Source organism: Haliaeetus albicilla, chromosome 7, assembly GCF_947461875.1.
Source record: "Haliaeetus albicilla chromosome 7, bHalAlb1.1, whole genome shotgun sequence".
Taxonomy (NCBI): Eukaryota; Metazoa; Chordata; class Aves; order Accipitriformes; family Accipitridae; genus Haliaeetus; species Haliaeetus albicilla.
In genome coordinates, this window is record NC_091489.1 from 20,627,166 (window position 1) to 20,645,032 (window position 17,867).

Genomic DNA, 17,867 nt, shown 5'->3' on the forward strand with positions numbered 1-17,867 from the left:
ACCCTATTGTGCATTAGCTGTTGCATCCAAAGTGCATTTCCCTTCTCTTTAGTCCTGTACCTGAGGTATCTGCTAGTATCTCTAGTTTGCCTTTCTATTATCCCTTCTATATATTGTCTTTGCTGTTGTGTTGTTGTGGTTTTTTTGTTTGGTTGGTTGGTTTTTTTCCCCTCTTCCTCTTGCCAGATTATCCCACAGGTCTAGAACTCTGGGATAAGCAAGAGGCCAGAGCATGTGGTGTAGATACTTTGGGCCCTTTTGAGGTCAAGGACAAATTCTTGACTTGCTCAGCTGTTCATCCCATCTGTAAACCTGTAGTGGTAATACTGGCTACTCTCTTGGCACTCTGTCAAAAAAATAACATTTAGGAAAGATGTCTGGCTTGGTAGTAGGGGAGCTTTTAACATTTAGTTGACCACAGATGAATACAGTGTAGCCAGTGGCAAACCTACATTGTGAAAAAACATGGGTTTTGAAACCCTAGTTGCTGCAAACGAATGTCTGTCATGGAGGGAGATTAGGGTAACCTGATGTCCGTGCACCAATCTTTGGCACTTGTTGTAAAGGCAGAGGAAGGAAGAGTTTTACCAAAGCTGTTGAGAGAATGTGCAGTTTTGCGTGGTTTGGTGGGTGGTGTTCCTCCTCTGAGCCTCCTGGGGGTCTGACTTGTGGTAGGCTCTGGAGGGAGTTGACCTTCCTGGACCTAAAAGTCAGCCTTTCAAAACTGAACCACGATGACTTTCTTCTGATAAATATGTTTGTCAACAACTTCTATGGGAAGTTTTCATCACTGGTCAATTAACAAAACCAAAAGCCATCTGTTGAATTTTGTCTACAAAGCAATGCCAAAGTACAGGCCTTTCCTGTACCCTGTTCTGGAATCTGCTGTATGAATTCAGTGACTGAAAGGGGAGACAGTGCTTGGGATTTAATGGTGTGGCTGTTTATTCCCTTTTTTTAAAAAATTTTTTTTCTTTTATCTTTTTTTTTTTTAAATATTTGTTGACAACTATTTTCTTTGGCAAGTGTTCTTAACACTTTGTTCCTCAGCAAAGGAAGAAGCCCAAGTGTCTTCTATATAACTACAAAGAAAGTTCACCACTTCCACTGTGTGTGGACCTCTTCCTCCCACACCAGTGTCAGCAGAAGCTGTGCTAGTCTGACCCCACCGTTCAGTGAGAAGGCAGCTGGGAATTTGTACGTGTAAGGAGTGAGTGAAATAGTGGAACAGTATTTTCTGTGTTTACCCAGTTGCTGTTTTACATTAACGAATGCTGTTCATGAGGAAATGAAAATCTTTCTAATGGGATCTAAACGAGATGTGTGGAGCAGCAGAAGGTAGTTTCCTGGAATGGAATTAGATCCAACTGTTGGGATTTAACACACTGTGTTTTGCCAGAAGTGCCGTAAGATTATTAAAGCATCACAACCTCATTTTGTCGTTTTGTAATCTGCTCTTAACCTTCATGCTGACAAGGCTGTCGTGTAACAGACATTGAAGGCCAGACCTTGTGTTGCTTCAGTGCACGGGAGCCCATGCCCAGGGACCCAGTGGGGCCAGGTGGGAAAGCTGGCTGCATTTTCACTCTTGACATTATGTGGAAAGCTTGCCTTCGGGCTGCGGATAGCACCCCTGAGCACACAGAGATGTGCCGTAAAGGTTACTGTATGCTGCTATGTCTTGTTGCTGAAACACTCCTGCTTTCAGGGAGGCCCATGACAATTCTCTTGACAGAGGTACTGGTCAACCCTTTCTTCTTCTGTACCTAAATTTTGGTTGCATATGGAAGCATGTGTGGCTGCTGTGAAGAATGTGTTTACTGTTTTCATTAAGTATTTCTATTAAATTAAGGGGTTTTCTCCAGCAGGAGCGATCATTGATCCAACTTTAATCAAAAGAGGGATTTGGGTGATGGGGAGAGCACTTGTCGAGCTTTTTAGAGGGATGAAACTGCTGCATCCATGCTGTTTGCCTGCACTTGTAGAATGGGAACACCTTTTCAGTGCTAGCTAAACTGAGCATGGTTGGGGAATGCTTAGCTTAAAAACCCAATGAAAGTTTGGCTGTGAGCTAGTGCTCCAAGGGACCCTGTCCTGTGATGGCTGCTTGGCTACTTGTCCCTGGAGGTGTTTACAAGCAGTGGCTTTAATGCTGGAGGCTGGGATGGTGGTGGGATAGGCACTGTCTGGATTTCAGTGGCAGTAAAGTGGTTACTTCGGTGTGTGATGGAATTTGTAGAGTTCAATCCCTAAGGTTACCTCTTAGGACAGTTTTCAAAGTTATTTATGGGATTGAAAGTAGGTGCCTTTTCTGCCATGTTTGTGGATTTTTTTTGTTGTGTGTGGTTTTATTTATTTATTTATTTTAAATTCCATCTCTAATGAAATCAAAGCAAAAAGTATTTTCATCATTTTAATGGAGGAAGAAATGCTTCACGTTTAGATGCTTCAAAATTCTACTTAGTGTCTACTTGTACTTTTAGCTGTCTCAGTAGCTTCATCTTCCTCCACCCCTGCAAGCCCAAACTCTGGCTAGGAGTGGTGTAGGGCATTTGTTAAAGTGTTTAGATCTCAGCTCCCCCCAAGTCCCCCGCCCCCAGCAGTTCAAAGTGGCTAAATGCCCTAGGTCACCTGTGAAAACTGCAGTCCCTGCTGGTATGTACCAAGTATTTCAGGCCCTTTCTCAGTTCTGCTCCTTTGCTTCATCAGTAACTGTAAAATAACTTTCTTTAGACAAAACCAAAGCATAATTTATTTTGGATTTGCTTCTTTATTCTACAACACAAGCAACATAAATAGTTTATAATTTTTGTTTTAAAATATTTCCATTTCAGAATTCAGTCAGAATAAAATATACACAAAATACAATTTGCAAGCCCGCTGACAGTGACTGCCTGACCACTGGACACCCAAGGACCAAACAAAGCTAGCAGCACAACAGGACATGGCAGACATGGGGAGGTGCTTTTCTAAAGAACAGCAGAAAGGAGAGGGAGGAAACATGAATGAGACCAAGGAATTGCAGCTAGGTATGAACTCAGTAGAAGGGAAACCCAATGCACGCACTTGCTTGACAAGGCAATTTACAGTCTCTCTTAAAAAGTATTTGTGGCTCCTCCTGAATATACAGCTAGAGAGATGAAGTCCTGGGAATCATGTTTTGTGGTAAAATGCTTTCTATGGCAGCCATCATCATGGAAATAAAATCTGATTTAAATTTTTTTTTTTTTTTTTTTTTTAATTTTTGAACAGGAAAGTTTTAGATCTTTGGCAAAATGGAGGGTCCACTCCCTTTGGCTTGCTTTCAGTTTTCAGTTCTGGTTGAAGGGCCCATGGAAGTATGTTTGCAGTCTCACAAATAATGACAAAAAGGTGAAGGATGGCAGGGCAGGGGGAGAAGAGAAAGTGGGGGGAACTGAATGAAGGTGCTCGCTGCTGTCATTGCATACTTTTCAATCTCTTGCTCCCATCTGCTCCAGCAAACAGCATGCAGTACAGGGCTCTGTCACCACCATGCTCTGCCCTTCCTGGCTGTTCTTCCTTTGGTATTGAATCCTGCTTTCCTCTGCAGAGCAGGGGGCTCAGGAGCCACAGCCTGCTTGTGGAGGTGATATTTGTCCCTTGCTTGAACCTGTGTACCTGTGCCTCTCTGCTAGCTCAGCTCTCTTGTTTTAGCTTGCTTCTTGTGGAAGCATGGCACTTCACCCCAGATGAACTAAATGCATGGATAGGAAATAGGGCCCTGGTGCTCCATGGTATTTAGATTAAATTTATGGAAGTACATAACTACCTTTGGAAAAGTGGGATGTTGGGGTAAAAGGACTGAAGTAGATCCTGTTGCCATGTTTCTTAACAAAAAATGCCTTCCATAAACTCAGTCCCTGATTCAATGTGACTGTGGAGACTATGCAAACCTCAACTTGTGAATTTGCCACAAATAAAGAGAATTTGAGGGATCTGGTCCCACAGGTGAGCTCATTATTGCATTAATCCAGGATCGTACAGTGTAGCTCCACTGATATACATAGAATTAGGGCATTTCTTCTTCCCTCTGCTTTTAGTTTTTAGCTTGGAGACTTCTGAGCACCAAGTGAGAAGACTGATGCATACTTATGCCATGTGCTTTTTTTTTTTTTTTTTTTTCTTTTTAAATGGCCAGCACTCCATGTTTGGCCAAAGCCGTTTATGTAGTATGACATCATACAGTTAGTGTCACATATAAAGTATATGTTCTGAGGGGGACTAGTGGAAACAACAGGAAGCTGAGCTCTGACTTCGTCCTTGCAGCTGTACAACTTCCTGGAGTCCCAGGCGCGTTGCTGGTGAGGGCTGCTAAGAGATCCTTCGGTCATATCCCTATAGAAGCTCTACTCAAAATAGCGACGTTCAGTGACGAGGGATCTCTAGCTGCTGGATGCTATTATCTAATCCACATTGCATAAAATCCAATATTTATTTGTGCTTCTGTGCTATGGTAACTTGGTCCTTTTACACTAAAAAAGAAGAGAAACTTTTTTTTTTTAATTGATGGTATTGCATTATTTCTTGAAACAATTGTGGAATGATTAGATATTGAAAAAAAACCCAACCCTAACTGTATTTCATGTCATATGCCATGATTAGCACTGTACATAGATCTTCCCAGAAGTGACTAGAACTGGAGTAATGAGTAAATTGCTTAAGCATAATCTTAGCCCACCCTCACAAAAGCAAGGGCAAGGAAAGAAAGCACTTAATTTTTTTTTTTTTTTTGTGAATTAAAAACAATTTATCACTGAGTAATGGCATTTCTAGAATGGATTGCTAAAGGTGAAAACAGCCAAACCACATGCTCAATTTCTGAATAAGCTTCTATACAGATGAACTAGGTAGAATGAAATTACTTCGGCTTGCTGTGGTCAGCCTTCTACATGTTAAAACTGGATCTGTGCAGAAGTGAAGGTTCTAGTTTTGTGGTGCTGGGATGCATGGGAATATGTGCTGGTTCTGGATTTTTCAAGCAGGAGGTGTAGAGAGGACAGCAGCAGAGAGGGTGACATCAGGAACTGTACAGCACTTCCCCTTTCCTGAGAACTTGTGAAACTGTATGTAGGGATTGAGGGAGTCAAGGACCGAGTCCTGAGTATTAAAGATATCCAGGTACATAACTCGCATTGATTTCAACAGCTTAGGCACTTTGAGTGTGGGCCTAAGCTGTGAAGAGAACTACAAAGTGCAGGCAGCACATGGAGCTGGCTCGCTCTACTTGCTAACTCATTTGGCACTTGGTTTCATACTGGTGCTGCACCGAGCTCTTCAGTGGAGATGCCAACACTGAGATGCTACTAAATCAAGTGCAGATAGAGATTACGTATGGTAACACAAGGTATTTAGAGGTGGGGGTTGTATCTTTGGCAGGTGAGAATTTGTCAGTGAATTTTACAGTATGGTTTAGGTTTTAAACAAAATTTGCAGCTCAAATTGAAAGGCAAAGCACCTTTCAAGTCACGGGTGTAAACTCTGCTTGGCCTTGACATGAGCCAACTGTAGTCCAGAGGACATGAATTTTTTTATCTGTGATGAGGCAAAAGCTGTGTCGCCTGTGCTGGGAGTTTTAAAAGGAACGTTTTGCCCGGGTCTATGTAAATCTTTCCCTACTCATTCTTTCTAGATGCTAAATTAAGTCAGTTATTCTCACATGAGTTTTCATCCCCCTGCTGTGGGGAAGTTACCAGAACAACTGCATTAACCATTACTGATGTGACACAAATATTCAAAGAGCATAATAAATATACTACTAATGTGGATATTGCTCTGTAAATGTGCAGAATGCTCCGAGTATGACAGTGACTGGAGCTACAGGAATCTGTACATAAACACATCTATTACCTCACGTATCTGCATATATTCACACTACAGAATAAAGCGCAAATATATGCAATGGCCTGAGACCATATTAACTAGGGTCAAATCCTGCTCCTGTTATACTCTAGCACTTTCCTGATGAGTAGGCTGCTTTTTTCAGCTTTAAATATTTGCACAGTGATGAGCTGTTTCATGTGTGTAAAGGTAGTTGATGCTGGCCAACAGCAACTTTCTATGTTACTGGCTACCTGCAAGATTTTAAAATGTGATGTTGTTGCCTCTGATTGCTGTGGTGGCCCTGAGGAGGGCAGTGGGAACTAGGCAAAGGCAGCAGAGGTTCAGCTCTAGTACCCGAGAAGGATGTCAAAACCACCACCCTTTTTTTTTTTTTTTTTTTTTTTTTCAACCAGTTCAGTTAAATAAAAAGTACTGGCCAGTCATTTTTAAAAGTAACTGGCCAGTTCGATAAAAATTAAACCCAACTCCTATAGAAATTTATGTGACAAAAAAAGTAAGTGCAAGAAAAGAGAAGAATGTGGTCATTAGCCTGAGCTTGCTCTTCCTTTTTGCTCTGGTTATAATACACACTCTTTTTTTCAAGGCTCAAATGTTCTGATTCAACAGTAAAGCTGGTAATATGCTGCTGTTAGCTTATGCATTATGTTATGGGGCTATACGTAAGGATTTGAATGGGTTATATGAGAGACTTACACGTGTGGATACAAGGGCTACTTTGTGCTACTGACTGTGGTGCTTCCCCACTCACAAGTGGACAGCAGAGAAGCTGCTGTAGTGTGGTACAGCTGGACATGATTGGGGTGTTCAGAGTTGGGGAGTCCCCTTCTGAAGCTTAGGGCAGGCTGGTGCCAGCACCCTTTTCCTGGGACTGTTCTGGCAGACTCCTCCTTTGGGCTAAAAGCTTGCTTTGTGAGGTCTGAAGGCAGCACGCTGGCAGCCTTAAGCCAAAGTATGCATGAAACAGGCTGCACAGGTCTATGAACTTGTGACTTCATGTGTTTAGTGTTGTACTTCTTTGGGTCTTGCTGATGTCTATGGCTAAACTAGCAAAAAAATAGCTGAGAATCTGATGAACAAAATCCATTTTTTATTTATTTATATTTTGGAGGTGCATCAGAAAGCTTCTGCATATCAGATTAATGGTCATGATGTGGCCATGGGCTGGCTCTTCTCACCTGCTTACCATTTTATATACAAGGAAAAGGAAGAGCAGCACATGCTAAACTTTGCTTATGTAAAGCCTGCTGCTTCTAAGATTCCTTCACCCCCACCCCCATCCTTTTAAATTACATTTCTTGAATTACTCAGTTACTCATGACCTCTTATGGAGGGGTGTTAATGAGCAGAGGCACTGAGGGTGACAATGGGCACTTCGTGCATAATTTGGAGGGCAAAGTTAAAACAGGGCAACAGCAATACAGCAAATTTACTCCTACTCATTTCCAGTATGGTATTTGTAGTGTAAAAAGTTGAAATGAATATATACTTTGGGTCAAGATGGTGGCTACTCAAATAACACTAGGCTGTGCTGTGTTCACCGGCTTGAGTGGGGGTGGTGGTATTGTCACTCCTAGAGCTTTTCTTTCTGTTTTACAGAAGCATTTTGTATTGCAACCACAACACCTAACCACAGCATTTCCTAGATACTAGGCCCTCTTCTGGAGTCCTGAGTGATTCCATTGGTACTGCTATCCATTTTACTTCTCCAGCATAATTTAGGGATTTGCTTTAGTTTTAGATTAGTACAGCAAGGATCTGCATCCATTCAATGCACATATAATGAAAAACAGCAGAGCTGGGTGTTTTGCATACAGTTTATTATTCTGATTTCTGTTGTTGCCTAATTAATGAACTGCTTTAAAAGCAGTTCTGTATAGATGCCCAATAAAAACTTTAATGAAAAATATAGCCACCCTTTTTTATTCTACCTAAAGTTGTGTAAGAAAGACATGGCAACAGAAAGCAAACATGCTACTACTTTCCCATATACCAAGGGCTAATCCTACCTGTCCCCAAGGAAATATTAAAACTCTTTGGGGAAAATTGACAATTGACAAAATTGTTAAATTACTCATTTATAAAGTCAAGGTAGGTGGTAAGTAAGAGTTGTTGTTATGGAATTTTTATGTCCTTGAAACAACTTAGCAAAGGGAAGTTTTGAAAGAAAGGGAGTAGTGTGACTGACACTCCAGAAAGTTATGGGACAAATATTCCCTGCACAAGTCCAGGAAGTGACAAATGGGAAGTGGGCAATGGAGGGAAAAGGCAGGAGGACAGTGGCAGACTCTTTGTAAACACATCAGCTTGGGTGATGGCTGTTCAGTGGAGCCTTTTGGCTCCCTCTGTTTTTCTAGGTTTAAGATGCTAAAAGCAGGTAGTTGTGCAAAAATCCAGGCCTGATCTAAAGAGATGCCATTTTGAGGACACTTTGGAGCAGGGACTGAAGCTGTATATTTAGTTGGTGTGCGCATTTTAAAAGCCTTGGGAGAACATCATTAAGGGGCCACCCAAGATTAAAATCAATTTATTTTCAACAAATTATTTCAACTTCTAATCAACAAATGATGTAGCATGGGAGTACAAGATGGAATGTCCCAGGGGCTGTGACATAACTTGTGCAGCAAGGTAATCCTTTGCTGTGTCTAGTGTGAAGAACATCACGTATGTATTTGACAACACATCAATCCTTCCCCTTTTCCTCTCCTTTAATAATATCAGCAAATTGTAATAGTCCCTAGAGGAGTGCTGCACAGAGGGGGATGTACCTCCATGAGGATCTATCCCCTTCTATTTACAGCAGCAGACAAGAAATGGGAGAGAAACAGGAAAGATACCTTCCGTTCAGACTATTTTCCTTCTTGGTTCAGCTCAATGTGGAGTGATAGGCTAAGAGTAACAAAGGTGATAAGGGTGTTCCTGGCTACAGCAGCTCTATATAAGCAAACGTAAATTTCCAGTAGAAGCATAAGCTAACTTAGCTGCAGTGTTGCTTAAACTGGAACACTCTTAAACTGGAACACTTTATCTCTACTCTGTTTAGTTGAATGCTGGATACTGGCACATGCTGGTATTTGCTCTGTGGTGTGTCTTCCCCGCCAGCTTCACAGGAAACAGAAAATGAAACTTCCCTGTTGCCCTTAGGAGGAATTAGACATGTGGAAAAATGATCAGCTGTAGGCATAGCTGAAGAGGCAGCCAGGGTAGCATTGTCGAGGGCAGCTTGATAGTGCCATTTCTCTTTAAGCAATACTCCACAAGAGCAATGAAAGGATGAATAGTCTGTGCTTGGTTCACCAGTTTTAGACCTGGAATATTTTAATAGTCACTTATTAGCAACACTGAATGTGACCAGACTTCAAAGGCTCTTCTCAGAGCAAAATAAATTTCCACATTCTCTAGTGAGTGAGGCATATAGTTACTACAATAATCTTTATTTGACTTTCCTCTCTCATGCTAATTTCAGAAGGGAAAAAAGTTACCCTAAACAAATGTCACCTTTTCACTTGTCCTATAGCCCCACCTTTTTCCTGACCTTTGTTTTTTTTAAGTTACATAGGCTTACTTGCCTGGTCTGACATTCAGATAACAGTTGCATTCACAGCTAATTGCAAGTGTGGAAGTTCTGCTGCACTGTTGCTTCCACTGTTGCAAATTTGAATTAAAATGAAGGCTACTGAAATGTATCACCCCTTTAGGTACCAGCCTGATTTACTAGCAGTTTCTGGGTTCTGGGGCCATTCCAGACCCCCCTGGACACACTCATGCTTTGCCTCCTTTGCTAGTGTGAGTGAGGGACACACAGTCTCAAGTGAATAGAGATATACATCGACAAGCTCATTGTTTCTTAAATTATCACCAACAAATAGGCAATTAATGAAACCCAAATACTTCTTTGCTGTATACCTTGGATCTCTTCTCCTCTTTGCAACAGAGCACAGCTAGGTTTAAATGATGATATCGTAAACTCGGCCCACTCTTCCCAGCCATTCCCGTACTGCCTGGCGGACACGGATATCTGTCACATGGCAAGTCAGTTGGCTGATACAGGGGAACACTGCTGGCTGCAGGGCTGTGAAAGTTTGGTCTGGCAGGGCCTGAATCTGGTTGAGAACTGTCAGCACCATGTTCGTCCATGCCTACAAACAAATGGGATACAAAAAAAAGACTCTTTAGAAGACCGTTCTCAACAGATGAGCCCATCAGTTGAGGCAGAAAATAACATATCTGGTGCTTGCAGCCTCATGAAGAGGACTGAGTAATGTCAGCATATTCATTTAATGTTCACTGTGCCTTCCTAATTCACATTCAGTACTGTAAGTCTTGTTTGACTTTGTATTCCAGGTATCGTGCTCACCCTTCATCACCTTTTATTTTGGCCTACAGTGAACAAAGACTTTCAAGTTTGGTGCTTTCACTGATTTGTTCACTTGGATATGCAAGCAGCAAGTTCCTGCTTAGCAACAGAGACCACTCCTTCTGCTGTGGAATTAACAAAAAAATCTTCTTAAGTACAAAAGCATTGTGTCAAGCAGCATGACAGTTTCAAAAGCCTTAAGTGGGCTAGAGCCCTTAGCAGTAAGCAATGAGTTCATTGTAGATTGTTAGTTCTTAGGACTAAGTGCAGCTTTGGCCCCAGTCACAGAAACACTCTTGAAAGCTGTACTGTTATGTGCCTAACAACACTTCCCTGAAGACTGTTTTTCTTTTGATAGGACAGAATCAGGTTTTTATCGGTACCAGCTGCTGAAATATTCAGTCCTCATCATGATAACTTCTTTATGTAATGAAGACATTTAATGAAGAGATTATAATCATTACAATCATCAAAGCAACGGAAAAAAAATTTTTAGAGGTATCTTTTTAATTATTGCTATTATTATTAGCATTCTACAAGTATGTCCTACCTGTATCTGGGCCTCTGCATCCCTGACAGATATATTCAGGGAGCTGACTGTGGATCCTGAGCGTGGTCTCTTCTCTTGTCTCAGGATCTCTGGACCAGCACTGAATGAATGCCTCATTTGACCTTGATCTATAAGATGTTGTGGCCGCTGGAGTATGGGTGAGTCTGGCCCTCTAGAACCCAGGAGCTCCCCTTTCTTTTCCACTTTGACCTCTTTGGTGAAGGATGTCATGGCCTGTTGCTGCTTTCTTTTCTTGTATTCTGTCATGAGCTTGGAGATAGTTTTGTCAGTGGCTATGGTGTAGATCTTGTTGCCAGCACTCTCCCACCATTCTTTTTTCCTGGTTTGCTCTTTTTTCTCTGGTTTAGGACTTAGGGGTGGGGGTAGCAGCAACATTTCTCCACTCCCTCCTCGGGGTGTCAGGCTGTCTCCCAGTTGGTCCCTGATTTGACTCCGGTCATCTTCAGATGGTGTGTCCTTCCCAGATTGCCCTCCGGTTGATGGGGTGGAGGTTTCTGAGTGAAAGGATGGTAAAATGAAGAAAGGGTCACCTTTGAACACTGGAGGCTCCTCTACATTATTCTCCAGGTCCAGATGCATCTGGATATAGTTGTTGCACAGTTCCATACAGAGCTTATGAAGCCGCTTGATTAGCCATCCCCAGTCTGCATTGCTGACAGGCTGTACGCTCAGAGATGGTATTCGAGCCCTCCACTGTCTCTTCTCCTTCCCTCGTGGGGGACTGACCTGGGCAGTTTCTTCAAAAATGTCTTCATCTTCTGAAGAACACTGCTGTGATGAGTCTGTGCTTCTCTCATCATCTTCAAAGAGTATCTTTTTCACTTGCTCTGCAGTGATGTTCTCCTGGTTTGTCAGGATTGCACAAACCAAAGCATGGAAGTAGATGTTGAAGCTCATGGCTGACTGGCGATACAAGTTGGCAGCTCCACTAATGCCAGACACTTTTTTCAGCAAACACTTCAACCCAGGTCTGGTGTCAAACTCTCTGGCTGTTCTATAGGAGTCCAGCAGTAAGTCAAAGATGACAGCCAGGTTTTGCATGGAGATGTACCTGAGAAAACCAGCCAACTTGTTTTCTGGTACTTGTATTGTCATTTTCTCCTCCAAGTTAGAAGGGCCTTTCACAAATTCTTCCAATAAGATGTCGTATAAATTCTGGAGCAGTACTTGGTGGGACAGCAAGCTCACCACTATCGTCCTGAAAGGAATACTTGGTAAACCAAGCATGTGAAGGAAAAAAAAAATTAAAAAATGGTGCATTGTGCTTTTACTAGAAGTACAGGAATACTTTGTATTTTAGAATCTAACATGAAAGATGCAAATGAAAGGCCAAATTTTCACAGCCTTGTTACAAAAAAGTGGAGGAAGACAAAGTTGTCTGGAATGGTCTTTCAGCTACTCTTTCAAATACTTTTCTAGAAGGGAAGTCACTTACATTGATTAAGAAAAATAACTGTCCACTTGTGCAGAGGTGGTATTAAAACAAAGCTCTGTTATTATTTTTGTCATTTTCTCCAGAGTTCTTCTAACACTGAGGGATTAAATATTCTGTTTCAATTTCATGACAGCTGTAAGTATTCTCAATATTACAGCCTGCTATAACTGAGTAATTTGTTAACACACAAGTTATGTATCACTTCTGCTATTGGTTCCTGACTATATTTTCTATTTTTGTTGCTGAACTTTGCCTAAGTTGAAATATCCTTAAAATACCTCCACCAGCATTTCAGCAATCCTTAATTTTGCCATGACAAATTGAAGCCAAAACTAGTTTACTACCTGGTTTCCATTTCCACTAATGCCAGAGTACTTCTTAAAAATAAAACACAAAGAGCCAACCAACCAACCAATAAAAAAACATCTACAGAAACATCAGCAGTGCAATGGAGCATGCAAAGAAGCTTAAGTCTTGCTGAAGGCACATTTCACTGTTTGCTCTTAAGGCTTCAACTTGAACTCTGAGAGCCTAGCATGGAAATATCTATACCTAACCCTGTGTCTCACTGTGCTCCTGTTAGAGAGATGCTGTGAGTTGTTCTAGATATCACTGATTTTTGATTTGCACAGGAAACCCAGGAACGGCAAATTACTCCAACCAAAGTTTTCAGGTCATTCACCAGTAAATAACACTGAGAGGCTTACAAGCAAGGGAGGCTAGGAAGAAAGGGTGGACAGGATTGTTGTTTGGTATGTCATGGATTTAAAGTTATAAACTGTGAAACTTATCTTAAGGCATTTAAAAAAAAAAAGGTCTTTGCATAAGATTACAATGGCAATGTTTTAAACAGAGCTGATGCTCTGGTACACATAGTAATACTTGTTTTGATTTAGGGAACTATGATGGGTTGCATTTTAATTAGCACTGCTATCACATGAGTAAGAGATTTTTCAGTTTGCTTGCAATACTGTAGTTTTAGGTCCAAGTCAAAGTAAATCTTCATGTAACAGGAGATGTTTAGTTGTAGACTTTTAATTTTTTTTTGTTGCAAAAATTATTCTACTTTCATTAAACAACTTTCAAAAGTTTTTTCAAAGTAGCAAAACAAAAAGTCTAATTTTTTTTGAGAAATCATATCAAAACTTGTTTTTGAGAATGCAACATTTTCTAAAAAAAAAAAAAGGTCAGACAAAACTGTGCTTCTTGGGTTAATTTACCTATGTCAGTTTGCTTACTGTGACACAGCTGTCAGTGCTGATACATCAGTAAAATTTAGTAGTCTTATTATCTGACAGTGCTAAAACCTTGATGATTAATACATACACTGGAGCTCTTTATGGGGAAGTAGTTTTCTGCTGTAAAAATCATTAGAGGCTCTGACTCAGAAAAGCTCTTAAGAGCATGTATAAAGTTAAATGAGTGCTTGCATTGATTTCAAGAGACTAATCCTGTTCCAAAAGCAGGATCAGAATGAAGGAGATCTGCTTTCCTTGTAATAGCCAAAAAGGCAATTTACAAGGACAGTTTAAAGTACTGCTCAGTTCCAAAAGAAACTAGTACAGAACTACAGGTGAAAACACACAGTGACAAAGCTGGTTAAGGATAGTATTTTCTTATTCTGCCCAAAGTTTCAAACTAAAATATAGTATTACTTTTTAGGAAGAAGAAAAGCTCCCTTACCCCAGCTTCCTGTGAAACGATGCAGCATTAAGGAAACAAAAGCAAAAAGGGAGAAGAGAAACCCCACTAAGGTTAAAGTAAAACTTTTGAAAGGCCACAGTTACTACTAGCATGCAAGACTGGCATATAACTGCACTGCTGTAGCAAATAATATGAAAAACAGTGGCACAGTCAACTTTTGAGCCCTGTTTTGGTGAAAAATGAGCATTGCTGGGGTAACATTTGCCTATCGGCATATACACTTTTTGCAGTTGTTTAGACAAAGCACAGTGTGAGAGCATTCAGAGTTTGTCTTTATTGCAAGACCCATGCTACCTTTACAAACACAGCCTGTTAGATTGCATGGCCTTACGTGCCATGAGAGGGGAGTACTCCAGTCTTTTGCTTTGCATTCATTATAACAAGAAGAATGATCTGCAAACCTTTGGATAAAGCAGATATTTTCCCACCACAAAGGAAGGGTTTAGATTGTGATCTCAACCTTTCTTCGTCTCTGAGCAGGGCCCTGTTCTCTGAAGGTGAGGCAACAGAACACCTGCTCTTGGGGGAAGCTTCTGTACAGCTGTATAAGAACAAAGACATCTTGCACGGTCTTTCTTCCAGTCTATCCAAAGGACCATCACAATCTGGCTCCTTGTTGCAAGCAATAATTTAGTTTTGAATGAGAATGCCTGAAGTGGTACAGAAGCAGGTTTGGTATCTAGTAAAACACAATTTCATGCCATGTATTACATACCTTGCAATACAACCACAAACCGTGAATGCAGAATTCTAACTTTAGGCCCTATTGATGTTACAGCAGTTGTTCAAACAACTAAGTGCAAGCAAAAAGAAATATTCTTTGACAGGATCAGATTGTCATGCAAATGTATGAGTTTCTGAGGTGGTAACATACAGAAGGACTTCCACAAAAAAAACGTGCCAAGCAAAACCAACGTTCCCTAGATCAATATGTTGACAGTTTTGCAGCTTTGGATGTGGTCTGTTCAATTTATACTGCTCCAGTTCATCCATTAACTTTTTCTACCTTCTTAATCCAGTAATACTGAATTTAAAAGACCATTAGTGAAGCAGACATTATTTCATTTGGTAAGTATCATTACAAACGTAATGGTACTTCCAAACCTTTCTTCAAACTGATATTTTTAACTCTACTTCTTAAAGAAAAGAATCTCAATATTGGAAAGATTTTCCTAGCATTTCCTATGAGAATTCTTTTCTTAATTTAATCTGTTTCCTCTGCTTGAAGGCTTTGTGTGACCTTATGTGTCCTTCAGGTATTTGTAACCTACCAATTTTTACTATCTATCAGAAGCATTTTCCTTATTTAGCTTTCTAAGGCCCACATTATAGACCCTGGTGCAGGCTTCTCTGTAACTGTAACAGCTCTTGCACATGCCTGCTCACCAGTGTATGATCATGGGAACATTTGGAGAGCAGATAGTAGTAACCCATTGTCTCCTATGTCACAAAACCTAATTTTTATTTGATTGGTGTATTTCATTTTTTTGATGAGACCTATGAAGAGGCATGGTTTGCCAGGCTCGGTTCACTTCTCTGCCAGCCTGACAATATTTTTTATCTTGCTTTTCATGACACAGTACTTTCCTGAGAAGATATTTTACCTTCTCTGGGTATGCCCATTTGGTTTCTTATCTGGTGGCAGGTCAATGATGAGCACGCATGACTGGGCATGTTCAAACCCTTCCTTGTTGCTAGGGGTCTTTGGGGAGCACTGAGTCTCCAGCATGAAGACCTAGAAAACAACAGGTTACATAAACCAATCAGTTTAGCACTTGCTCTGGGTCCTTGGGGAGCCTGAGAATAGGATTTCCTGCATTGTTAGAGATCTGTTATGATGACTTATTTTACAGTGATGGAGAGAATGCAAGGTATCCCCCCAGGAAGACCTTCCCTGGAGCATGCTGCTTTGGTAAAACAGCCTCAGAGCCATGGGCTACCTCCAGCCACCCAGAAGAGCACAGGGCAAAGGACAGACATCTTTTTCTTTGAACTTGTGTAAGGCATAATACCAAATGCCAAAACAAACTTTCTGCTGTCTGCATACTGCTATCAGAAAATATCATGTATAGTTGAGACAAGGACCTGTTTGCACAGTTAGCCTGTTGTATCTAGAAAGGTTGGTTGTTGGAAGCATTATTTTTAGCCATGAAGATACAAGAGACACCTAACTTGCAATTCTTTGGGTGGGAAATGGAGAAACAACCCTTAGTTGCTGTAGCTTTGTTTTGTAGCTTAGTAGTTGTGTCAAATCCCCACTGAGAAGGACACAGGGAGTGCCACTGATAGTGTCTACAAGAAAAGTATAAATGCCACATTCCTTGCTTTTTGAGTTCTGTGTCTTTAAAACTTAATTTAAAACATTTTTTTCTATTCAAAGTCTGCCACTGCCACATTATTTGTGATCACAAATCTTGGTCTGTATGTCTCAGATTTTCAAGCAGCATCAGGGTATGATTAATCAAGTCAGAAACTGACACCAAACATCTGTTTGCTTTTTTAATCCAGCTGCTTTCCCATGCTGAAACGGTCATATGGTATTTACAGTTTTATGGTACCCTGCAGGTCATTAAGTTCAGTCTGCTGTATTTCAAGGAACTTGTTTCATATAACCAGTTTCATAAAATGAACAAAGCTCCATTGTAGTCAAAAGGACCCCAAGAAGGTTGTCTCCAAGCTTGCTCTGCTGATTAGGAATTAGCGGTGAGTTTTAAATAGTTGGTTAAATGTCAGTGTTACACTCTAGTTCTCCATAACTCTTTTTCTTCTCTGCAATCTATACCCAGGTATGTATAGAGAAAAAAACTGCATTCCTCTTCAAACTCTGCTTTGATAAGTTGAACAAATCTGTTTTTTCTAGTTTCATATCACAGTCTCAGTTCTAGTGCATTTTTTGCCCTTTGAATTTATCATTCTTTAACAGAGTAATCAGAAATGTATATGACATTCTAGATGAGGATTCATAGTGACACTACTATTTCCCTTTTCTATTGGAAACATTTCCACTGATGTATGCTAGGGTTGCAGTTTTTAAAGCTACATTACACAACCGGGTCATCGTCAGTTCTCCTTAGGTACCTGTGCATCCTCCTCCACCCTAGGCATTCCCAATTCCTACTTACAGGGGGACAGTTTTAAGGTTTTTTTTTCTAGGTTTTATTACTTTTTCTCAATACTAGTGTTAGACAAATAAATGTTAGTCTGGTGATGAGGAAGTCTTTGCCCATAGGGTTTGTGAGGAAGGTGGTGGTAAAGATGGACTTTCATAAAGAAAAGCCCCAGGTTTAAAAGGTTCTCTGACTTCCCCTGAAACATCAGTCAGTACCTGTTGTGCCATGGCTCTGATTCTCCAATATTCAGCTTCAGCACTTGGCGAGAGGGAGGGGGCTGCCACCTTCACTTCACAGGCATCTCCACTAAAGCTTTCAGAACCACTGTGGAAATAGCCCAACAGGTTCTATAGAGAGACACAACATCAGGCTTTTACTGTGTGTTAAATGAAGTCAGTGACTGTAGCATTGTCCAGCCTGTTTGTGTGTAATACAAGATTCAGAGTGATCTGTCACATTACCGTCAGCTGGTCACATGCTACTTAGCATTTGATGTATCTGATGCAAAGATATTACAACTTCTTAAGTACTCTGGCCTGTGATGACTTAACAGGACTTTTTGTTACAAGAAAGATAATGAGTTGAGACATAATCTATATGGAGCATGGAGCTACAGGATCAAGTAAGTGACTTTGTCTTCTGTCTATTTTTAGCCAATCCAGAGAAAGAAATGATCAAAAGGTAAGTAAGTCTTCACCTATTTAACTCTTCTAATTTCACACTGGCAGGGCAATTTAAAATAAGTCTGGACTGTTAGCAACTAGTGTTGTCTGTACATGTTTAGAAAAACTGATTTCAATCTCCATTGTTCATACAACACCTTTAATTGTA

The 17,867-nt window shown here is 40.7% G+C and overlaps 1 protein-coding gene and 1 long non-coding RNA gene across 7 annotated transcripts in view; one reads left to right on the plus strand and one right to left on the minus strand.

Moving 5' to 3' along the window:
• Positions 1-17,265, plus strand: part of LOC138686087 (uncharacterized) — a 56,396-nt gene extending 39,131 nt beyond the window's left edge. Inside the window, exons 4-5 of the long non-coding RNA XR_011325411.1 lie at positions 13,885-13,976; positions 15,780-17,265. This is a non-coding gene — a long non-coding RNA (uncharacterized lncRNA). The remainder of the gene's footprint in view (positions 1-13,884; positions 13,977-15,779) is intronic.
• The window catches only part of ARFGEF3 (ARFGEF family member 3), a 98,297-nt gene continuing 83,180 nt past the window's right edge, over positions 2,751-17,867 (minus strand). For all 6 annotated transcript variants that reach the window (XM_069787214.1, XM_069787212.1, XM_069787217.1 and 3 more), the window contains 4 exons: positions 17,252-17,383; positions 15,531-15,661; positions 10,767-11,997; positions 2,751-9,998 (listed from right to left, as the gene is read on the minus strand). In XM_069787214.1, coding sequence (XP_069643315.1) covers positions 9,807-9,998; positions 10,767-11,997; positions 15,531-15,661; positions 17,252-17,383 — 1,686 coding nt within the window. In that variant the 3' untranslated portion in view covers positions 2,751-9,806. The remainder of the gene's footprint in view (positions 9,999-10,766; positions 11,998-15,530; positions 15,662-17,251; positions 17,384-17,867) is intronic.